The 24,795-nt window shown below is 42.6% G+C and overlaps 1 protein-coding gene across 8 annotated transcripts; it reads left to right on the top strand.

Moving 5' to 3' along the window:
- Positions 1-12,473: 12,473 nt before the first annotated feature.
- Positions 12,474-24,404, top strand: LOC147879984 (protein SUPPRESSOR OF FRI 4-like). 8 transcript variants are annotated; one of them, XM_087372176.1, is made up of 7 exons: positions 12,474-12,849; positions 13,672-13,775; positions 14,467-14,584; positions 16,254-16,723; positions 22,729-22,868; positions 22,968-23,021; positions 24,027-24,404. In XM_087372176.1, exons 1-7 carry the CDS (start codon positions 12,659-12,661, stop codon positions 24,102-24,104), a joined length of 1,155 nt encoding a protein of 384 aa, XP_087228302.1. In that variant the 5' UTR covers positions 12,474-12,658; the 3' UTR covers positions 24,105-24,404. The 8 variants fall into 8 exon arrangements, with proteins under 8 accessions (XP_087228302.1, XP_087228303.1, XP_087228300.1 ...); XM_087372177.1 differs by having other exon boundaries at positions 22,708-22,868; positions 23,134-24,404; XM_087372174.1 differs by having other exon boundaries at positions 12,474-12,938; positions 22,708-22,868; positions 24,027-24,403.
- Positions 24,405-24,795: the final 391 nt, after the last annotated feature.

The following is a 24,795-nucleotide window of genomic DNA, read 5'->3' as shown; positions in this document are numbered from 1 at the left end:
CAAGTAGAGGCGCAATGTTGTGTCAGGTCACCTGGGACAATAGCATCAAACTCTATTGGTTTTTTTTGCATCAATTGTCTCCTTCATTTGTGGACCAAATGCGCTCAAAATTGAACAGCAACTAGCTCAAAAGGTCGCCCAACTATGACTAAGAGGGTTTTGCGAAATTGTCTCCCAACAGGAGGAATTTTGAGCTAGATTGGCAAGCAAAGAATGAAGCGGCACGGCTCCTCATAGTAAAATTCCATCAATCTTGACGGTGAACAGGTGCGCCCTAGCATGGTAAAACTGGAGCCAGAAGCATTTTGAAAGTTAACGATTGGATCTAGAGAAATTAAAGCTACAAGATTCGGGCACAATTAGGAAAAATTGGAGAGAGATGGAAGAAGGTTGAAGAAGATGATGAGGTGGTAGCCTAGGAGTCTAAAAGCTCAGGGAGAATCATGGCTCTGATACCAAATGTTGGAATATAGGGAAGAATAGATGCATTGTGACAAGAGGAGTGAGAACACAAAAGATGTAGCAATGGGTGTTCTATTCATTGTGAGAGGGTAGTCCCTCTTTTATAGAAATGGAGAGAGGGTGTCCTAAATCAATGGCACCTCTCCTACATCAATGGAGCTAACTCCTAAATCATAGGAACTCCACAATCATAGGCACCACCCCATGTGGGGGCCTTTGCATTACATCATCACCTGTGTCATGGTCTATGGCATTAAGTGTGCCTCTCTTACACACACACACACACAACCATATGATTGCTAGTGGATGCACACATGCACCTAGCAAGCCTTTGATCACACATATCCCAACAGGTCTCCTATGGACTTTAATTCAATCATATCATATGATCTCTCTCTCTCTCTCTCTCTCTCTCTCTCTCTCTCTCTCTCTCTCTCTCTCTCTCTCTCTCTCTGTGTCTTGGCCATCTCATGATAAAATTAGAGCATAGTGTGTGCTATAATAACTTTGAGGTGAGATGCCATGTGCTTTCCTTGACTCTTTGATACCTAGAGATGTAAGGAGCTTCTCTTTTTTAGTGTGTTCTTTGTCTCACAAGTTGATGAACTCTCTCACAAAGACCCTAATCTCTCTCTCTCTCTCTCTCTCTCTCTCTCTCTCTCTCTCTCTCTCACACACACACACACACACACACACACACATATTTATTTTTTTTGTGGAATCACACACACTTTTTTTTTTTTTGGTGGAATCACACACACACACACATGTATATGTTCTTTTTTACGAATATGTGAAACCTTTTACATTCATATAGGTGTATAATATTTTATTTTATTTTTGCATATAGGTGAATAAGATTAAGGTTATCATTTTTAAAAAAAAGTTAGATATAGCTGAATAAAGTTAAGATAATCATTTTTAAAAAATATTAGATAAATATAGCTTTAATTTACAGGGTGTTGTCCATATGTTGTTATTATAACTTAAGTTCTTTAGATGTTTGAAAATCAAGTAGAATTAGTTTATTATATTTGAGAATGAGTTGTATATTTTTATATGTTAAATTGAATCGTCAAATGTGCTAACACATATTTATAGATTTATAGGTTAGATCACATATTTATAGGTTAGATGATGCACATTTAAACATGAGAATGTATCTTACTATTACATGTTATACGTTTATATGTTTGTATGTTTTAAAATTTTAAAAATTGGATATCAATATCTTTAATTTTTTTCATATGTTTGAAAGAACATGTTTTCAATATATATATGAAATAGCATTCTAAGTTATATCTATGTTTTCTTTTGTGTTTTCATATGTTTGAAAAATGTTTTTCTTATGTTTGAAATATTACAAATAACATGTTTATTTTCCAAATGTGCAAAACCATACACACTAGTTTTTGGTATGTTTGAAAGCAACATGTTTTTTCATATGTTCAAAGCTATATGCTAATTTTTAATATGTTTGAACTGTATCATGTTTTTTCAATAACTTAGAACATATTATTTTTTTCAAATGTTTGAAATGATATTTTATTTTCTCATATGTTTGAAAGAGCATGTCTTGTTTTTTTTCCATACATTAAAACCAACATTTGAAAGTTTTTCATATGTTAAAACCAACATTTGAAAAATTTTCATATGTTAAAACCAACATTTAAATGTGAGGGTATTTCTTTTAGCACTTATGAAAGGTTGATTTAAGACATATAAGAAATGGGTTTAATAGTTTGTTTGTGTGAATTTAGTTTTTCTCACTTTAAAAGTCTTAAAAGTTATCATTTTCTAATGTTTTTTCTCACATAGAAGGTTGTCTAAAACTTGTTGTGGGAGAGTTGGCGCATTTCCTCTCCGAAAAATTATCTAACCAAGGAATGTGTCCTTCCTTGTGTGGATTGTACATTCTATTCAGAGCGGTTTTGTTGTGTTTAATAATAGTAGTAGCTCATTTTCAAATTAGTAGTAACTGCATCGGAGTTTGGAAACAATTTTTACGAGTGTGCATTTTCATGTGATTTTTGTTCGAAGAATTGCATATACATAATTGCAGAATCATGGTATTAAAACTCATGTTGTTGTTTTTCATCTTGGAATGAGCATAAATAATGGCATTCCATGAAAATGCATGTGGTCTATACACTTTAAAAAACTCTCTCATTAAATCAATATAATAAGTAGCATCATATAGAATTAATGGCAAAGAGCACTCAATGAGTCAACTAGGATGTGTGTAGTCAACAAAAATATGTTCATCTGGTTGCGTAGTGCACACCTAGCATAAGCATTTTGTGGTACAGTTGGATAGCTTGCTTATTGTTTCCTAGATCGGCAATCAACTTCTTAGAGGGACGTAGAATCAAGCAAGATTGTTGTAAGAAGACATTCCTTCATGAAGAGAAAACACAAACATATAGGAGTTTCACACAGTGGGAGGTACTAGCAAGCGACAACCATGGATTAGATTTTTAAAATGTGGTCACTAAAAAAATGTTACCAGGAGCAAGAAGCAGGTTTTTTCCTATGGTGATGGAATTCAACGGAGGCTTGTAAGGAGAGAAACACAACTTCATTGTTGTTGTGGATGTAAAATGAGTTTGAAATTCATGTACCTGGTTGGAATGTCCGAATAGCCGCTCGTCAATCGAGTATGCACATACATACTAGTTACACAAGGTCGACCTGTGATCAAAATGCCACCACGACCATCGTTTTTATTGAATTTCTCTTATCGATTTCCATAAAGAGTTATATTTTACGTAGTTAGAGTGCATACTGAAACATTGCAGTCTTCTCCCCGGATTGAACTTCAGAATCTGTTCAGAGAGGAAGCGTTACTGACAAAGTTTTGAGGCCACTTTTTTGTGATGTTGCATCTTAGACATGAAAGGGACATATTATTGGGCTTGCGTATCATACCATAGATGGAGCTTCCTTTTGCTTTGAAGTAGGAATCCACTTGAAAGCAGACTCAATCCCTCATCACATTCATGATCGATATCCAATCCTCCCTCATATCGCAAAGAAGCTGTCAATGTGAAATCTCTAAAGCAACACAGATTAGATTAACTCCATAAATAAATCATCTTTTTCGCCATCTATAGATCATGGAGAGTGGAAATTCAATGTATTAAAATTGATCCACTGTCGACTACATTTGTTCTATAATAGCTAGCTAAGAGGAATGATGATAGCATCTTCACGAGGGCAATTCACAGCATCGATAATATTTTTCACAGGGCACTAATTCGTCCCTAGGCCTATCAGCAACTTCTTCTCCTTCTCTGTTTCCAGCATAGGTAATGTCCTTATCATTCCTTGGCCCATCTATGACTCTTGAGACTGTCCAAAAAACCTGATCGATATCCTCATGTGTATGCCCAACATACAAAAATCCACATTCAACCTCATTGAAGATTCGATGAGCAACTAGCATGGAGCAGAATGCAAACATGAGTACATTCTTATTTTCTCGCCAGCAATTATCAGCTTGTATTCTCAAAGTCGGTGGTAGGCAACCTTTTTCTGCATGTACATTGTGAATTGCCTTCATAATAGATGTTACAACTTGATTGCTATCATGTAGATGCAAGGAATCAATCCATATATCTGCAAAGAACTTAATTCCATGCACTAACACTCCACATAGATGTGTCTTTAGAAAGTGCTTTCCTTGTAATTTAGGTGGAGTGGCAACAAAACGAGGCAATGTTGTTGTATTCTAATCCATGCCATCTACAATAAGGCACATGTAGTCATCGAGATGCGAAATAGCTTGCTCCTTCCAAAATGCATATTTTTGTCTAGAATGTCGAATAAGGTCATGATGAGATTTTCGGTTTTTTTTGTATAATTCCCTTTGATTTGGACATGTTGCACTCTCAATCGCTCGCTTTAAATCATCACAGACATTGCACTTTGACATTTTTTGCCTCCTTGGGATTTTAACATATCCAAAGTTCTTCTTCCAAAGAGTATACAAAGTATGAGAGGAAGCTACAGCATCCCCTCTTTGCCTTTGCTTTTCTGCAATAGAGTCAAATACTTCGAGCTTTGTCAAGCCCATTGGAAGGTGCATTTCAGTGATCGCGTCACCGTTAGGGAGTTTGGTAGATATATGGGGTTGAGGTAAAGCATTTTCATGTATGAAGTCTTGCAAAATTGCTACTGCCCTGACAGTTGAGATTCTTGATTTGGACCTTCCTCTATTACCGTGAATGCTAAATTTGTTGCCGCCCTTTGCCTTGGTGACTAAATCCCAATATGTACCATGGGATAATCCAGTAATATTGCGATATGCCTTATTGCAAATCTTTTTTCCATTTACGAGAGGTTTTACCTTTTGTCTTGAACTTAGCCTTTTATTGCCATTCTGAAGAAAGCAAGAGAGACTTGTGAGAAGGTATTCATTTCTTTCGCTTTCTCTTCTTTGCCACACGTGCCCTCTACATTCCCTGATGTCTGCAAGATCAATGAAGTGCATACATCTTCGCTTGCAACATAGATATCCCAATGCATTTAACATGTTCTCCTTCTTCATTACTCTCTTCCTCTTTGGTTGCTTTTGTGGATCTGCCTGGATTCGCTTTCTCTTCATGCATATGTATGACCGTTTTCGTTCCTCGTGCACGTTGTTATCTGTATTTATGCACTTCTTCACCTCACATTTGTTTGTAACCAAGCATCCATGATTGGTCGTTGCATCCTTGGCCATATCACAATCAAAGTTAAATATTGAATAATCCTCTGTTGATCTCATCCCCGTTTTTAACATACTCTTAGGACCATTCAATGAATTCAATATTCTACGAGAGTATTGAGAACCTTGAAACTCTTCCACTCCTGAGAGAACATCGCTCATTGGGACATCTTGCATGGCTTTCACAAATCCACAAGCTTGATTGACACCAGGTTTGTTAATATGCATGAACTCATCCACACTTGACAAGACATCGCTATTGAAACCTTTGCCCTTCTCACTGTGCAAGAATTCATCCACCCCAGATAAGGCTTCGCTTCCAAAATCATTTTGTTTCTCAGAACCAATGAACTCATCCACTCTAGATAAGATGTCATTTCTATAATTGAGTACATTGAAATCATCCACATTTAAAGTGATAGAGCCTGGCACATGGGCACGCTTTTTAGGTCCTTTGATATGCTAGAGAGTGCGGCTCCTTCAAGTTGACGTGGTGGTACATTATGTTGTGGAGTCTATTGTTAAAACACAGGCTCGAGTACAGTATCAATACTTTGTGGTCCAAGTCATGGATTTGGTCTTGAGCTTGTTTCTCAGCCTCAAATTGAGCTTGTTCCTTTTGTACCCATTGTTGAAGTGCCTGAAAATGAGCCTTCTCCACCTCTGTATTTGGGTATGGAGCTTCTTTTATTTGAGGCTCGCGAGTTGATGTGGATGAGCTTGGCTGCTCATTGCTTGGCGGAGGTGGAGGCACTTGTGCTTTCTTTCTAAGAAGTCGCTTTGGTTGGATTGGAATGTTAGGTCCTTGGTGGCCTCTTTCTGTTGGCATGTAATTACATTTACCGGTTGTGATATTACACTTGCTGGACCCATACTTTGATGGTCCACCCCAATGATGCTGATTGGGACGTCAGGCTTAACCTCTGTTTGTTGTGGGACTTTATTTTTCATGGGACAATCCATACAGGCATGTCCTATGCCACAATCTCTACAAAGTGGTTGGAAAGTAGCTGGGCTACCACGATGAGAGCACTCTACGATCTGGTCATTTTCGCCACAACCGTAGCACTTGATTGGTGCTCGATATGTGTTGGGACATACTTGATTTGCATAAACTGGTATTAGACCCTCTGCACCTTCTACATAGTACAACGGGTACTCTGTTTCATACTCAAATGATGAAGTCTACTTCCTCGGCTTGTAATTGATGTAGTGGAACTGCCTGAGGAGCTGGATTTGTTGCTCTTGGATATGGTCATGGATTCGGATTCCTGGGAAGTTGTGGGACTTGTGTTCGAACGGGAACATGATTTAGCCTCAAAGCTAGGGGCGCTTGTGGAATTGCCGGACACTGGCATGGATGCCGTTTGGTATTGTTGAGGTTGAGGCGGGTTGTTGTGCATGTTGAAGATGCGATTGTTTTCATCATGGCTGTCGATGATGCAGATATGGCACCACAACCTTGGGGGTGGATTTGCTTGCGCAGTAGTGATCCTGGCTCTGAGGACCAGGCACTCATTTGCTGTATGATTGGCCATGCAGTGTGGACACTAGACATTTTCTCGCTGTGGATATGTTTGAGTTGGCGGCTGAGACAAGTGAAGTTTTTGTTCCATGACCTGCATCATGTCTTCTTTCAGCTTCATGGTCATGGCCTCTAGGCGATCTTCATTTGATGTTTCGACAGTGGACTTGGATTTGCCCTTTTTCGAGCACTTATCTCGTGCACTAGATCTACTATCATCATCACTGCTAGTGTTAGAGTCTTCGGTCATGCCATCCTCGATGTCAATGGTTGCCGCATGAGCAGCACTGAACGTTTCATAGCTGCTAATCTTTTTCATATCCTTTCGGATTTTCTTTCTTAGTCCTACAATGAACTAGGTCGTAAGGTACTTTGCTTGAGCGTGGGTCACATTTGGCGATTAATCTTTTCATCTTGCCCAGGTACGTGCGTACATCTTCTTGACGGCCTTGTTCGATCTTGCTTAGTTGGAGAGCGGGATCATCTTGTAGCCTCTCCATTTGAAAGCGTCTTTTAAATTCTATTTGAAGCAGGTCCCATGTGGCTGCTCTTCCACTAGAAGGTCTAGATACCATTCAGACACTTCATCAGTTAAGGCCATGGGAAACCAAGCCACCTTGGTTTCATGGGATTGATCTCCACCTGCTCGACATGTTGCATCAAAATGCTAGAGGAATCGGGCTGGATCTCCCCTACCATTATATTTGGGAAGTTTCAGTTCTCCCAAAGGGCGCCTGCCTTGAGTGTTATTATTTCTTCGATTAAAGAAATTGTTAGCCTTTGTATCGAGAGGTCGATATCCCCATCATTGTCATGATGGCGTCTAGCCATGTTGTGGCATGGAGGAGTTAAAGGAAGAGATTGAATCTCAGAGGGGGATTCGAGGTAGAGGATTGTCGAGGGCAGTGTCAGAGTTGTATGCGGAGTTGGTGAGCATTAGAGTCGGAGGCGTTGGCCGAAGCGTAGCTGCATGTAGATTGGGTGAGAGTTGCCAAGGGTGACTCTACCGCCGCAAGTGCAGGTGTTGATGTAGTTTTGTTTGGAGGGTTAGAGTGGTCTTACTTAGTGTAGGGACCGTCTTGTTAATAATGTGCCTAAGATTGTCCAACATGTGTAGGAAAATGTGCCAGTGCGGACGGATCGTTAATCGGAGGTCACGGGGCGTAAACATATGAATGAATTTGTGCAAAACGAGACCCACATGGGGGCACGAATGAGCGAGTGCTAGGGATTCCGAAATGGTGTGCAATGGGTTGGAAAAATACTCCGTAGTGTGGTGTTTTCATGTGTGAAATCTTGGTTCAAACAGGGTCTAGTTTGGATCCCAAACGAATGAGTTATGAGGGGTTAAAGAAGGAAGAAAATGGACCTTTTTTGTGGGGGTTGGGGGGGGGGCCTTGGGCTTAAGGTTTGGTGTGAATGGACTTTAGGTCCAACTGAGGGGTTTGAACTAAGTTAATTCCAGTTAGTCTAACTAGCCTATTACATTAATTATCCAGTTACTATAACTAGATAGTTACTGTAAGTGACCTAACTGAACTTAAACTAACTGTGGATCTAGCTAACTACAGCTAGTTGAACTAACTGACCTAATAAGTTTCACTGAACCTAACAACAGTTAGGTTAGACTTAACCTAACCTATATCTATGTCTAACTAATAGTGGTTAGTATACTAACCTGATTAGAGTTAATGCAAACCTAACCACTAGCAACACTAACCTAACCTAAGCTACTAACCTAACATGTCCTACTAACTTAACTTAGGTTAATCTAATGGGTAGGTTAGGTTTAGGTTAGTTTTTTTTAAATATAATAAATTAATTTAAAATTTTCGTTTTGGGGGGGGGATTTCGTGCGGCGACCGGGGGGGTTCGCATGGCGGCAGGGGGAGTGACTCAGAGACGAGGGGGTTTGAACGGAGGGGAGGGGAGGGGAGGGGAGGGTAATGGGCACGGGAGGAGGGGGAAGGGGTTGAGGGCGATCGGGCGGAGGGGGAAGGAGGTGAGGGCGCAGGACGGGTGGGCGTCGTAGAGGAGGTGGCGCGGAGGAGGTAGGAGGAGATGGTGCTGAGGGGCGCAGGGCAGTGGTGAGCGCTGCAAGTGACACCGCTGCGGGTGCTACGCGGGCTACCTTGCCCTTAAGGCAAGGGCTTAAAGCCCTTTAGTTTAGTAGGGCTTGAAGCCCTTAGATTAGGGAGGGGAGTGTGAGCGAAGGGGGGAGAGAGAGAGAGAGAGAGAGAGAGAGAGGGGGGGGGGGGGGGGGAGGTGGAGATGGGGGAGGGGGGTTGGGGGGGGGAAGAAAGGGTGGTGGTGATGGAGGGGAGGGTGGAGGGGGTATGGAGGGGAGGGTGGAGGGGGAGATGGAGGATGGCGGGGGGGGGGGGGGGGGGGGAAAGGGGGGTGGTGGAGATGGAAGGGATGGGGAGTGGAGGGGGAGATGGAGGAGGGAGAGGGAGAAAAAAGAAAAAAACTTAACGGACGGAAAACTTTAATGGAAAATGGAAAACTTTAACAGAAATCCAAAGGGAGGAAGAGATGGTCACCTGAATGCTCTCCAAGTCTTTCTCGATGTAATGGGATTGTTGAGGACCAATGGACGGTGGGTGGATGGCTAGGTTATCGCTTGTGAGATGGGCTCAAAGTAACTTACCATGTGAGGATGGGAGTAGGGTGGTGGTCGATGGAAAGGGAGGAGTGTCTTGCATAGGGCTCAGAATGGGGAAGAGGATGGAGGCAAGATGTGAAAGAAAAAGTAAGAGAGGGATGGGTGCTCTTTCATAGTGTATGCATGTGTAAAAGGAACATGTATCATCATGGTTGAAGTAATGAAAGCTTTCGTCTTCATTGGGGGTTGCAGGGTTTAGGAGGAGTTTAAGGGTTAGGAGGAGGTTCCAGGGTTTAGAAGAGGTTTCAGGGTTAGAAGGAGTTCCAAGGTTTAGAAGGAGGTTCCAAGGTTTAGAAGGAGGTTCCAGTGTTTAGAAGAGGTTCCAAGGTTTAGAGTAAAGTGCATGGTGGAGAACTCATCTCCCTTGTAGATCATGGAGATTAAGGGTTGAGGAACTAAGGGTTTAGGGGGAGCATAGGAGTGGGAGAGGAAAAAGGTGTAAGAGCATGGGGGAAAGAAGAGAGAGAAAGGAGGAGGAGGAGGAGGGAGGAGGAGAGAGGAGGAGGAGGAGGAGGGAGGAGGAGGAGAAGGAGGAGAAAGGAGGAGGAGCAGAGGGAGAGGATGGGTTGCAAGGTTGGAGGACAGGGAAGGAGGAGTTGCAAGGTTAGGACATGCTTTTGGATGTGGAGTGCAAGGAAGCATGGACACTTGAGACAATTGCTTGGAATACCAAAGTAGAACTCAACACAATGCCCCAAAGAGTCTGGGCTTCATTCCATTATGGGGTATTTATACAAGTTGGAGAGCTTCTCTTTCTGCATGTAGGAATTGTAAGACATTCTCTCTCTACATGTAGATGTTGAATGCTACTACTATGGTAAAATGGGTCATATGGCTAAAGACTGCTACAAAAAGCAAAATGACATCATGAATGGAACTTGCATATAGAAGTTGCATGTAGAACTCGCATGTAGGAGTTGCATGTAGAACTCGCATGTAGGAGTTGCATGTAGAACTCGCACGTAGGAGTGGCATGTAGGACTCGCATGTAGAACTCGCATATAGGAGTTGCATGTAAGAGTTGCATGTAGAACTCGCATGTAGAACTCACATGTAGGAGTGGCATGTAGAACTCGCATGTAGAACTTGCATGTAGAACTCGCATGTAGGAGTCGCATGTAGGAGTTGCATGTAGAACTCGCATATAGGAGTTGCATGTAGAACTCGCATGTAGAAATCGTATGTAGAACTTGCATGTAGAACATGCAAGTTGGATTTCTAAGAGGGATTATTTCTAGCTTTATGCAAGTACAAGCGGAGCTTTGCCGCTACTCTACACACACATTCTGTTCTACCTAAGTCCATGTTGGCACAGAGACAACACATCACTTGATAGATTTGCATTTTGTTGGATAATGTATTGATTGTACATGATATTTTATACTCTCTTTTAGTTAGAACTACTTCAATAGATATAACAAAGTCCCCCCCCTCCCCCCCTTGCTCCCACTTGCTCACAGCCAGGTCAAGTGTGAGGGGCCACATGGCACCCTCTCTAGTCCCCTCCACAAAACTTGCCCAACATGCTCCCACCCTTGGCCCACCACTCCCGCCCATATTTGAATTTTGGAGAAGCTTTTGAGAAATTATGGAGAAAGTGTAATGGTGACAAAAGAATGTGTAATATACATGGGTTTGCTTTGCTGCTTCCAAGTCTCATTGCTTCTAGAAACTAGGTACATTCATGTTGTGCCGTAGTGGCAATGTGTGGATCCACTATGAGTATGTGTTTATGCATGGATTTTCTATTTTATTTGCATTTGTTTAGGCTTAGGGTCGGTTTAGAGCACCCACCCACCTAGGGAGGAGGAAATAGAATTGAAGGATGGCTGGAGTTCACACCAGTTGGAGGTCATCACGCTGCTAATTTAACATGTGATTGGTGTAGCGATTGGAGGAGATGGAACGAGACTGTTGGAGGAGTTGGCCATGGAGGAGGATGGCTGGAGGGTGGTATGAAACCAGAACCTGCCAATCACGTCCGAGCAAGAGTCAGCTAACCGTCCGAGCAAGAGATGTGGACGGGGGCGGCGGGCCAACCAACGGTCGCCGATGATGTGGATAGGCAATCTTGCGCGTTGACGCAAAGGGAATCTTAACCCAATGTTATAACTCGTGAAACTAGATTGGTGAGGAGAACCCTAATCCTAAGCTTGTCTCCCTTTCCCTTACATGCAAGTTGGATTTCTAAGAGGGATTATTTCTAGCTTTATGCAAGTACAAGCGGAGCTTTGCCGCTACTCTACACACACATTCTGTTCTACCTAAGTCCATGTTGGCACAGAGACAACACATCACTTGATAGATTTGCATTTTGTTGGATAATGTATTGATTGTACATGATATTTTATACTCTCTTTTAGTTAGAACTACTTCAATAGATATAACAAAGTCCCCCCCCCTCCCCCCCTTGCTCCCACTTGCTCACAGCTAGGTCAAGTGTGAGGGGCCACATGGCACCCTCTCTAGTCCCCTCCACAAAACTTGCCCAACATGCTCCCACCCTTGGCCCACCACTCCTGCCCATATTTGAATTTTGGAGAAGCTTTTGAGAAATTATGGAGAAAGTGTGATGGTGACAAAAGAATGTGTAATATACATGGGTTTGCTCTGCTGCTTCCAAGTCTCATTGCTTCTAGAAACTAGGTACATTCATGTTGTGCCATAGTAGCAATGTGTGGATCCACTATGAGTATGTGTTTATGCATGGATTTTCTATTTTATTTGCATTTGTTTAGGCTTAGGGTCGGTTCAGAGCACCCACCCACCTAGGGAGGAGGAAATAGAATTGAAGGATGGCTGGAGTTCACACCAGTTGGAGGTCATCACGCTGCTAATTTAACATGTGATTGGTGTAGCGATTGGAGGAGATGGAACGGGTCAATATTGTAACTGTTGGAGGAGTTGGCCATGGAGGAGGATGGCTGGAGGGTGGTATGAAACCAAAACCTGCCAATCACGTCCGAGCAAGAGTCAACTAGCCGTCCGAGCAAGAGATGTGGACGGGCGGCAACCAACGGTCGCCGATGATGTGGATAGGCAATCTTGCGCGTCGACGCAAAGGGAATCTTAACCCAATGTTATAACTCGTGAAACTAGATTGGTGAGGAGAACCCTAATCCTAAGCTTGTCTCCCTTTCCCTTGTGAATGTGAATTATTAGTGAGTGCACCGTTCCTGCTTCTGACGTTTGGAAGCTGCTGCAGCATCTCACTCGGCGGTGAAAATCTTCCAATCTATCTGTTTCAACTCTGCTCAGAGTTCGAGAGAGAGAGACAGAGAGATTGAATCTCCCCCACATGGGCAAGAAGAAGAGAAAAGCCCCCAAAGTTTGGTGTTTCTACTGTGAGAGAGAGTTTGAGGATGAGAAAATCCTCATCCAGCACCAGAAGGCCAAGCACTTTAAATGCCATGTCTGCCACAAGAAGCTGTCCACCGCAGGAGGTATGGTCATCCATGTGCTGCAAGTGCACAAAGAATCCATCACCAAGTACGCGCCCGCACCCTTTGTCTCTTGCATTTTTCGTGGATTGGTCTTGAATCGACATGCTGCCCGCTGTGCGTGACATCAGGCCGTCGGTCAGAATGATATAGACTTCCCCTTCTCTTTAATGCTTTTTTTTTAAATGGAAAATTTACTTGGGTCTTTATTTCAATGTGCATGGATGTGCGTGAGGCTTCGCCGTACGAATTCTGAAAAACCTTGTAAATCAAAATCGCCGGAGTCAAAGCTGATGATAGAGGGGGGGCTTAGGGTTCACGCCTACCCGTTCCTCTTTAGCAGGTTTCTCGGACTTTTTGCAAAGAAGTGGCCGAGGCTGCTGTAGCACAACTTCGGGTCTCTGGAGACTTTGTGATTGGTTTTCTTGGCTCATGAGTGTGTCCATTGTTTGAAGGGATAGTGGTTGTGATGTTTTTGGGTGGCTGGGATGTTTATTAAGTATTAGGTTGTGACTATCAAAAGCAACTGCTAGAGGCTTGTTAATCACGCTCCCTTCTTACTGAATCTGTCCTTGCTTTGAGAACGAGCCCGTAGTCATACCACTTGCCACCTCCCGCGGAATGATGGTTTTGGGCTCACTTGTCAGAAGGCATCTTTATTCTATGGTGCACCTGGTTGTTCTAAGAGTCAGCTTGCAGACCCACCCTGTTCTCAGAATTAGGATTGTATTTTTTAAAGAGAAGAGAAAGAAACGGAATAGGTATGCTCTGATCGTGCAACAATTTTGTTGCAACTTGATTTGGACATGGACGTTTTTGTTGTCAGGACTCTGAATTTCAAAGAACTAACACTCTGTTTTCTAATTTCCAGGGTCCCAAATGCTAAGCCTGAAAGAGAGTCTACTGAGTTAGAAATTTTTGGCATGGAAGGCATTCCTCCAGAAATTCTAGCGGCACATGAGGGAGATCAAGGTAGTGCTTAATGTCTTACCAAATCTGATTGAGTTCCAACGTTTCACTTGTAGGAAAGATGACACTGTAATGTATACGATGTTTTGTCAGTTGTCTTTCTTGTGCTATTGATGTTAGCAGCTTTGATTCATTGTTAGTTCATATAGATTCATAGCCACATTGGGTTTCATCGTTAGTTCATGGGGATTTACCAAGGTTTACGATTTGTATGAAGGGACGTCTACATTTTCACTTTGTTGTATGAGTTGCTGTCTGGAAATTCTTGTTTATTGTGTTAGCTTGTTTGTATATCCTGTTTCAGTGGTTTGTGTTTTCAATTGCTCTATAGCTGCATCATTGACTGAATTCAGATGCACATGCAACGATGCAGAAAGTTTGTCCTACAACGTGTTCAACGTTTTAATAGCAGCATGCAATACATATGAAAACTTTCATGAATAGATCTGGCAACTCAACCTGGTGAGTCATTGGAAAGTTGTAAATTTGTGGGATTCTTGGAACTATACAATATTCAGCGAACTGGGTTGCTATGTAGCAGTTTGAAAGCTTCTTTCACTGACTAGCAACCATGCTCAAGATTAAATAGGTAGGCATGCAGATTAGGTTTTGCATTCAAAAAAAAAAACAAGTCTGAGAAGTTTATTGTATACATGGTTGGTATGCTAACATGTGGGCAAGGTTTGTGTTTCTGCAGATGATGACAAGCCTTGGAAGGTTGCGAAGGTGGAAGTCCCTCCGTCAGGTGTGGGGGGAATGATAATGTCTACACTGGGTATACCTCCCAAGCCATTGTATTCACCAATGGCAACCTCGTAAGTGTGTCTATCCTTTATGTTCTATGGCTTTTCTGTGCAAGGAGCACATGTATAGATGCAGGAATTCTCATCTTAATTTATGCTATATTCCTTCTGAAGTTTGCTGTAAGCGCAGGGTTAAGACTGTTGTGACTTTGCTGGGTTTGTAAGTTTGGAATTGTTGCTGTAGCCACAAAACAAGCATAGCCTAGCCAGCTTTGATTTTTTTTTTTTAAAATTGAAATTGAGAACGCTCCAAGTGTGTCTTATTAGAGTTACTGCTCCATCTATGAACCCCAACTTAGGAGGCGGATGACAGGGAATCAGGAGATAGGAGATGGGGCCAGATGCCCAGGGAGTAGGCTGTGAATAATGCATGTGTGGCTGCCTCTAGCAGCACGTTTTTGCAGGGCTTTGGGGTCTGAAGTTTGCTGTAAGCGCAGGGTTAAGACTGTTGTGACTCTGCTGGGTTTGTAAGTTTGGAATTGTTGCTGTAGCCACAAAACAAGCATAGCCTAGCCAGCTTTTTTTTTTGGTTGGAAAATTGAAATTGAGAACGCTCCTATGATGAAAGTGTGTCTTATTAGAGTCACTGCTCCATCTATGAACCCCAACTTAGGAGCCGGATGACAGGGAATCGGGGGATAGGAGATGGGGCCAGATGCCCAGCGAGTAGGCTGTGAATAATGCATGTGTGGCTGCCTCTAGCAGCACGTTTTTGCAGGGCTTTGGGGTCTGTCTATTGGCCCTGCTGTTCTGGCTGTTCGGTGTCATCTCCAGGTGTCAGACTTCAGTTGATGGCTGAACAGTCAGCCCTGGCTGTCTTCTGGCTATGTTGGCCCTGGTTTGCCCTAGCCAGCCAGCCTGCATGTAACGGGGCGAATTGCCCTGCCTTCCTGTAAAATGGGGACTTTGTGACATTTCTACATCCACCCTACAGAAGTCTCAGTTCTAAGACACGCAAGAGGAGCAGATCAGCTTTTGCCTGTTCACATAGTCTGTCTTTCAGCCCTATTTGGCTGTAGAGGCTCCCAGCAGCCTGCTGGATGGTTGAACTCCTCTGAGAGCATTTCGTTTGGATGTGTTATGAGAGCGCTTTTTGGCTGTATGGACAGCTGCTCTATTCCAGATCCATGGGTCATCTTTAGGCACCTGTGAGAGCAAGGTTGGAGAGTCTGAAAGGTCCCTTCAATTGCTTTCCATTGCAGGGTTTTGCTACAGCTAGCAGCCCTGTTTCAATCTTGTCTTCCTTTCTAATTTTGAACAATGGTCGCTCAACTGGACAGGTCCTTAAGAGTATCACGTCTTCCCTTCAAATCTGTGAATGCTGCGTTTGATTAGCTCTGGTCGCTCTTAGCTGGACAGGTCTTTAAGCATGTGATCGAACCACTGAGCCCTCTGCTAGTGTGATAGCATATAGACCAAGCAATGCATGACGATCATGGAGGTGCAGAGCGTTTGAGACTTTTGTCAATCAATATGGTCTCCATTTATGAGCATCATAGATACATATGCATGCACACATGCGCACTCGCACACAAGCATGCACGCACACATGCATGTGTTTATCAAGCTAGAGTCGATATGCCTGGGTCCTTAGGATGCATGTGCACATGTATGTTTTTGTGTTTCCATCACTGCCTTGTTTTGTGTCTAATGGTATTTTGTTTTGACTGGTTGAATGCAGGTATGTACCCTCTCCATCATTCGCCCCTCGCCCTCCATTGTGGCCCCGACCACCACCTTCATCACAATCTTGGCCTGCAGGCCCTGTTCTTCTGAGACCACCTGTCACTCCCCCAAGGCCACCGTTGCCACCACCACAGCCTCTCTTTCCCATTCAAGGTGTAAGCGTTCCTCCAGCTATGCCTACTCCTCCCCCTCAACCTCCTTCACAGCCCCTTTTCCCAATACAACCATCTATGCCCCAAGTTTCTGCTCCTGCTGCTGCTCCTCAGCATCTTTTTCCTTTGAATGGACCTTCAACAGCACCTTCCGGTGTGCCTCTGCCACCTCCATCGAATGTTTTGCACATGAGAGCCACACCAAACATAAGTACTGCAGGTGAGGCCAGTGTAGCCTTTGGATCTGGTCCGATGCAAGATCATGCTACTTCAGTTGTGGCCATGCAACCTTTGCATACTCCAGCATTTCCAGGTTTGCTAGTCATAGCATTTGTTTTGACATTTTGATTGTTGTGTATTTTAATTTGCCTTCATATGTAATCATGGTGTAGATTTTAAAATCACTAAGCTGTATGATTCACTGTAGCAGCCACCAATCAAAGTGTTAATTTGTTGTTGATGATAATCGCTAGACCAAATTACGGAAAGAGAAAAATAAAGAAATGTAAATTGAGATGACTGGTATGCAAGATTTACAGCAACAAGATTGCATGCAAGCATAGTCCTTGCCGCTTTCTCTTTATAGGCAGATTGTCCTCTTTCCATGAGCTTGCAATGTTCTTGGAGTTTGAGTGTGACCTTCCTTGTCAATTTTTGGGACGAGGTTACTTCTTGCTTCCGTAATGGCATGCAATACACTAGTTGACAAGCCTTCTATGTTTTCAGGAGCGATGGTGCTTCACTATTGACGACTTTCTCTTGCATGAGTGTCTTGTGTGGGTCATGTTTTCCTCGTTTGCCCTCCTAATTGGGGGGGGGGGGGTTGAATTGAATATCTGGCAAAGTCGTTGGAGAGGCTCTTCCTTCAGCAATGTCCACTAGTGGAGTCAAGCAGGCTTGGATCCTCTGGGGTCGCGCCCAAGATTCGCTTGTCAATATAGAGATTAAGTTGGTTGCTGATCTTGGTGCAAGCTCAGCAGGTTCGCTTTGGGGCATGTCTTGATTCTTGCTATTTATGTAAGGAGTCGGGCCACTTGGCAACGAACTGCCCACGCAAAGCTGAGGACTGGGTTGCTGAGCTTGAGGAAAGTTAGTAGGAGAGGCCAGTGCAGGCTGAACAAGCAAATGAGGGGTTTGCAAAGGTCCCTTGTTGATGAGGAGGATTTGCTTGATGCCAATATCAATTAACGCCCATTGGAAGAGACATGTTTTAGAGACACCATGACTCCAGATCAGGCCCATATAGATCTTATGTCACGCATGCCCGAGGAAGTTCTCTTAACATATGGAGTTTCTTTCTTGTAGTCCCCAGTTTCATTTCTTATCGGTGGTAGACAACTCCTCATGGGGTACACTCGTGATGATTTGAGATTCCATGGTCAAACAATAAATCTCTCTCTCTCTCTCTCTCTCTCTCTCTCTTTCTCTTATGAAGATGCGTTACATCAAATGGGCCGATTGACAAGGACTGTAACAAAATCCGCTCCCCCCTGTTTTTAATGGGAGTGAAGGCAAAAAGACATAAGATTGTAGAATATACTATTGAGTTAGGGAACCAGTAATAGCAAAGGAGAGAGGTTTATGAAAGTAGAACGAATGGAAAAATCAAGGTAATTTGGTTAGACATGGTAACATCTATTAACGATCTCTATGAGAGAAGCAAGGCAAAGAAAGGAAATAAAAGAGATGATAGTAGCTACATAATACATTGAAAATGGGCTAAAGAAAGTAGCTAATGGGAAGCATTGTATCCGTTGATCTCGTGCAAAGCTGTTGAGAAAACTCCCAAAAAGATTTCACAATAAAAAGAACAAGGCCATAGAAGAAGTTTTCAAAGGAGTGGCAGAGTAACCAAATTTCCCATATTCAAATAAGGAAATTATTAAAACAATCATGGTGAGGTAGCTATATGGTAATATTCTAGAGCAAAATATCAGTGGGTGTTTGTAAGTTTTAAACCAAAACATCCATCGGTTGGACTTTTGGTTATAATAACACCACCAGAAGGTGCCAAGGGCAAGTATTAGCTTTTTGTTATGTCTATAACATGGTCAGTCAAGGCTAAACTATGATTGGATGGTGTAGAGCTAGAGCCAGATAATGGATTGGATCTAGGGTTAATAACTTGGAGTTGGTCTTGCCTAGGGTTAAGACTAGGTCTAGCTTCGTATGGTATATGGTCAATGATTAAGGCATAGTCGGTTTGGAGCGGCCTAATGTTGAGACTAGTGCTAGCATGGATGAGGCTAAGATCCTGTGGATGGAGCTCATCCAAAAGGCAAGGCTAATCTAGAGAGAGCAAGCCATAGGAAAATCTACGTCTTATGGAAAAGTAGGGGCCTTTATGAAAAGTATACTACTCTAGGCATGTCTTTTGAAGTTAGAGCGCTATGGCTACGCTTGTAAATAGAATTCAGGGGCTCCCTAAGACATTTGAGAGGCTAGAGTATCGTAGGGACATGGATTTGTTGTAAGGCCTCGGTTTTGAAACAATGAACCTATGGGGTTACGTTTCTAACTCAAGATGATTATCTTGGCGGTAAGGATCTGAAATTCGTTACAGAGCAAGCGTGGAGATTTTAGAGAATTATGGTTTGATTAGTTGAGGATTCTAAATCAAGATGGTCATCTTGGGGTTCAGGACCTAAAGTTGGTATTAGAGCAGACCTTGAGGTTTGAGAGAATCCAGCTAGTCTAATTCTTGCATGAAGGTGTGGCTCTTCTGTCTGAGTGCCTGTTGTGTGTTTTAAGGCCAAACTCATATGGTTGGATCTAAGCTTGGTAGCAAGTAAGATTTTCACATGCACGAGGCTAGGTTGATTCTAGGGTCTGTCATGTAGGAAAAATCGCGGCACAGTTGTGTAGTTAGGCCCTGTAGAATTTTGGTTTGATACCAATAGATGGCGCGATCTATGGCCACTGAGGCAGCCATGTCATCAGCTGTGCCGGGCGATCACGTCATCAGCTGTGCAGGGCAGCCATGTCAGCACTGTGCAGTCAGTGCCACACTCAGCAGGTACATCACTACCACATCAGCAGCCACATGTCAGGTGGAGGTTCAGCAGACCCAATCCCCAGGTCGGGCCAGTCGGGACGGACAGGTGTGGTCGAGAACCAGCACCTGGTCGCGGTCATTTTCCAGGGCCCAAGGGAGCCTGTAAAAGGCAGCACCCTTGGCCTCACTTCTCATTCACCTTCAGAGCTCTGGCCTTGAGCCAGCAGCCATGTGGCAGGCGGAGGTTCAGCAGACCCGATTCCCAGGTCGGGACAGACGGGTCTGGTCGATGAGAACCAGCCCCTGGTCGGTCATTTTCCAGGTCCGAAGTGGGCCTATAAAAGGCAGCCCCCTTGGCCTCACTTCTCATTCACCTTCAGAGCACTAGCTTTGAGCCAGCACCAGCTCCTCAGGCCAGGATCGGGAGCAGCAGTTCAGCAGCCTCTCTGCACCCCCTCTCAGGTTCCATCATCCCGGTACAGCAGCAGACAGGGACTGCCCATAGCATCCCTCAGTTCCAGCTCTACAGTGAGGGTTATTCCCTCTATGCAGTATTCTCTCTTTCTTTTTGCAGTGAGGGTTATTCCCTGCATACAGTTCTTTTTGCAGTGAGGGTTATTCCCTGCATACAGTTCTTATTCTTGCATGTCGCTCAGAGTCTTACACTCGCTCCACAGTTCCACTTGTGTTTGAGTGCATATTTCATCTCAGTTCAGTTATTTGTGAGTAGAGAGAGATTGAGTTAGGCTTTCTCCTGCTACATAATTCCAGCTTGAGATTTGACGACTCGTGATGAAACCTAGGAACAGGCCAAAGAGCATGGAGATCAGAGATTTCAGAATGGCCAGGTTGTCCTAGCTGCAAATCACAGCCAGATGATTGTGAATTGACAAGTATAGGTACAAATTTCAAGCCTCTGGATGATTGACACCTGGCAGAACAGGATCCTTGGCACTTTTTGGCCATGAATTTCTGCATAAAAGTAGCCCTGGGGCTCAGGATATGATGCTCCAAATTTCAGAACAAATGGACCACGAAATCCCCTTGACCTGGCTCAAAGGTCAGGTCTGATACCAATTGTAACAGAACTTCTATTACTGACTTCTAGCAGTACCTAGCTTAGGAGAAACCAGAGAAATTAGACAGCAGAAATAGCAGGAATAGAACGGAAATATAGAGAAAGTTCACTCTTAGGACATGGGATGTAGAAAGCTCCCATGATGCTGGCTGGCCAAGGCTATATTCAGTCCTTGCATGTGCAGCCAAATCAGTGCTGATGCTTGAAAGTACCAAACAGTCAGAATCTGAGTGCCTTGCAAGTACAGCTGAAGCCCCTTCTATAGGTCTTGGAAAGCGGGCCAACACTTGATTGTATATGGGATAATAGAGAAGGGGTGCCATGTGTCAAGCCTCATATAAGCCTAATAACACTACTGAATGATAAGAAAAATACTGAAGGGGTTGCATTTAGTGTGAAAAACCTTTAGAGACTATCAAGGCTTATTATTTAACTTGACTGCTAAACCAACTCACTATTGTTGGAAGGACATTAGTCCACTGTGGAAGAAATTGACATACATGAGAAGGGCCTTTGAGTTCTGTTGGATAGATGGATGTTTTGGCAATTGCCCCTCCATGGAGGAAATGTTGTGACGGGAGAATGAAGCTCAAAATGATTGAGGGGCCACACGAAGAGAGCATCTCAAAGAATCCATGTGCTATAAAAGGACAGTATACGATTGACGTACCCTAAAACACAGTAGGCAGCCAAACCCCTGCAATAAAGGAAAATTTGGAGGAGAAAGAAGACAAAACCAAGTTTTCGTCCAAGCCACAAGCATCGAAGGAAGAGAGGCAAGAAAAGCAATGAAGAAACTCCGCTCTGTCCTGCGTTGTAGTTGTTAGATCTTTGAGATTTCAGGTTTGGGTATGTTTAGGATGCTTGAACATGAAATCGAAATCCAAATTGGGGAGCTTCAAGCCCATTTTCTTTTTAGTTCTTATGTTTTTCCTGTTTTTGGAGTTCATCTACTCCTAGGTACCTGTTTAGTTTAGTTTTGTAATGTGAATTTTTTTAAATACCATTCCCTTATTTTTTTATTTTTTAAATTTAAAATAAACAAATAAAAATGAAAACAAATTAATAATTGTTTCCTTGTTTGCGTTGCTGTTTCATTTGTTTTCTTATGTGTATGCTGGTTTATCTTTGTTTCTTGTTTCTTCTTTTTCCCTCCATTAAGTTGTGTGTGGCGGAAAGTTTACCCAATTGAATTCTCTCTCTCTCTCTCTCTCTCTCTCTCTCTCTCTCTCTCTCTCTCTCTCTCTCTCTCACTTTTCTTGTGCATTTCTTATTCTTAGTTTCTGCTTTGTTTCTTCGTTTTACTATCAAAGTTTTTGTTTGGTTGGGACTTCAAAGCTTTAGTAAGCACTGGTTTTACCCAAGAGATTCTGGAATCGTTCAAACCTCAGATGGCAGCGTGTGCTTGGATACTGATGAGAATATGAGTGTAGCTCTGCTTACGAAGTTATTTACTCATAGTTTTCTCATTTACTCATGTGAAGTTGCCTACAAACTCCCTTCTTTCCTCCGCTTGCTCTATAAAAAGTGTAAATTTGTTAGATTGCATATATACTAGTCTTATGAAGCTATATATATGTACATAAGAATGGCTACATCACCAAGGACCAAGGAGGATGACGCTTTCAGCCACTCATCAAGTTTCTATAGAGTGTTCACCAATAATGGATGCAATGCTGAGGCAAAATACAGGAACCATGTGAAAACTTCATGGCTGCAAGTTTCTGTGTGAAGAATAGGAATGAGTGTAGATTATTTCACAATGTAGAGTAGATGTGGCCTTTCATGTTACAATATGCAACTATAACCAAGCTGTTCATTAAAGCTCTTGGAAAGGTTGAAGATGCGGCCCTTATGTTGCTGTATGAGGGCATGACGGATAATAGCAACCCTGTTTGCATATCTGAAGCATCTCTTTAAGAGTGGGTTGTATAATATGACTGGTCTTTTTAGGACTTTCATCGGTGATTAGGCTGCATATGGTTGGTTTAGATTTATGACAATGGGAACACATTTGAGCTCTTTTGGAATCGAAGTGACAAGGTTTTTGTGCGCTCCTCAAGTCACTATTCATTGAGTTTAATATATGTTTATGTTTTTCTGGGCAGTATGCTTGGAACTTTGCAAAATTACACATGATTTTGAATTTACGGTTCTCTTTGGGAGAGTCAATGTTGATGTTACAATTGTTGGTGGTTTCATAAAAAAATGAAATTCTGATCAGGTCTTGCCGCTGGATCTGTAGCCTCTAGCCATATGTATGCATCAGGACCAAACACTGGAGCCCCTAATATTGGGCCACCTCCTGTCATCTCAAACAAGGCACCTGGTCAAGGGATGTCTAATGAGGTGTACCTTATTTGGGATGATGAAGCCATGTCGATGGTGAGTCTTCTTTACTGGTATTCTTTGTCTTGATACTGGATTCTTTTTACTGTCTGTTCTGATCCTGACCCAGTGCCTGCCTGCTGTTGAAACATGTAGGAGGAACGTAGGCTATGTCTGCCACACTATCAGGTGCATGATGAGGCATTCCAGGTAAGGCTCTGCTCTTGTTTTGTATTTGTTTGTCGACGCGGAACATGTCCTGGATAAAGGTAAATTCACGCAGTTCATAAACTTTTTTGTGATCTTTCTGGTTTGTTGCCAGAGCTGCTGATCTTGGCTGACGGATATCTACAAGAAGTTAATTGAGATTCCTACCCCTCTTGAAGAGTTTTTTTGCTACTGGATCACATCTTCAGTCGTCTTGTAGTGCTTCTTTCTACTTTTCTTGTAGTCACATTGAAGGACGCTAAATGAATTTTTTGTCTCCCCTGTAAGCACTCAATTCCGTGTAGATTGAAATTTAAGATTTTGACCCTTTTAGCTCAACAAGTCATTATAATAGGTAAAGCTTCTTTTGAGGTAACATTATATCCCTCCTAAATTTGCTTCTTTCCAGTACTCCTAGAATGCTGTCTGGGCCAGATTTATGAACCTTATCTGTAGTATCATAGACCTTTAGTGCTGCAGCAGCTTATTGTGTCCTGCAAAAGTGATTGTATCATTTACGGAGCTTGCTTGAACTGATTTTACAAGCCTATGTAATTGTTAACTAACAGGGACAAAATTGTGGTATACTTGATATTATATACAACACGAAGTAAGTTATAGTGAGAGTGTGGATCAAGAAAAAGCGCTTTAATATGGGTTGCTAGAAGGGTCATGAGAAAATAAAGGTTTGTACTCCCTCACATATTGTTGGGTTACTCTGGGACCTACTTACCTCGATTTGAGCCTTGATCTTTGGGCATCAAGTGAAGCTAGTCGGAAGGCCTGCATACTCCAGTATTTCGTGGTATTATTACTTGTCTTATTGCAGTGGGAGTGGCCCTTGATACAGGTCAGGTTTCCGTGGGTTTCCAAACTTGGATTCTTTCATGACTAGTGTCTGTATCAGCATGTTTGGGCTGTACATTTAGTTCTCTGTTGTACATGATGGATTTTGAGATTTCTGAACGTTAGACTCAAGTTCATCTCATTGATTGTTTCTCTTGTCAGATGAACTCTGTTGATGCAGCAATCGACAAAAGGATACTGGAAAGCAGGCTTGCTGGTCGGATGGCCTTTGGTGTTTAAGTAGTGTAGGCATTTTTTTCCATTCATCCATTTACAAGAAGAATATTTGAACAGTACTGATCAAGAGCTTAAGCAGGACAATATACTATATAATCACTCTAGTCAAATTACTTTGTATTTGGGACTTCAATCTTAAGGAGACTTTGGCTAATTCCTTATTTCTGTTGTGATATGAGGGAGGATGGAAAATACTACTCTCCCAAAGCAGCTCTGCATGTCTTTTAAATGTACATACTTCATATGGCCTTTCCATGGTTGCTGAAATGAGATGGTTAGCAAATGCCACGAGACTTTTTTGGAGTAATGATGTCTGATTATCATGTACAATGTTTTCATATAGAAGAATTTTCTCAGTTCAATGCAACAATCGGGTTTCTTAACATTATCAAGCTTCCTTTGCAATATTAATATGTAAAGAGGACAATGTATTGTCCCAAACTCATTCGTGGGCGCTGATGATGTCAGTGGGGATGTCGTAGTAGCTAGTCCCTGCTATGCGTGATGGAGTTTATGGTTTTCAACCTTATGAGTGACTATCATGACTGCACTATGTTGTTTTTAGAGGATGAATTTGGGCATGTTCCTGGATTCATCTAGATATACGTTTCTGCTGTATTTATGGACATTCAAAATTTCCTCGTGACATCTTGCAACCTCTGACATTGTTGTGCTTCCGGGTTTGAATGCATTA

This window comes from Dipteris shenzhenensis, chromosome 33 (assembly GCF_047967505.1).
Source record: "Dipteris shenzhenensis isolate YYH24624 ecotype China chromosome 33, Dip_SZ_1.0, whole genome shotgun sequence".
NCBI classification, from domain to species: domain Eukaryota; kingdom Viridiplantae; phylum Streptophyta; class Polypodiopsida; order Gleicheniales; family Dipteridaceae; genus Dipteris; species Dipteris shenzhenensis.
This window is presented reverse-complemented; position numbering and strand designations above follow the sequence as displayed.

Excerpts from the sequence above, each read along its gene's own strand:
- LOC147879984 (XM_087372172.1), top strand. The coding sequence starts at position 12,659 with ATGGGCAAGAAGAAGAGAAAAGCCCCCAAAGTTTGGTGTTTCTACTGT. Across the intron at positions 12,850-13,671 it reads CACAAAGAATCCATCACCAA|GGTCCCAAATGCTAAGCCTG; the intron begins GTACGCGCCCGC and ends TCTAATTTCCAG. Across the intron at positions 23,022-24,026 it reads TGCATGATGAGGCATTCCAG|ATGAACTCTGTTGATGCAGC; the intron begins GTAAGGCTCTGC and ends TTCTCTTGTCAG.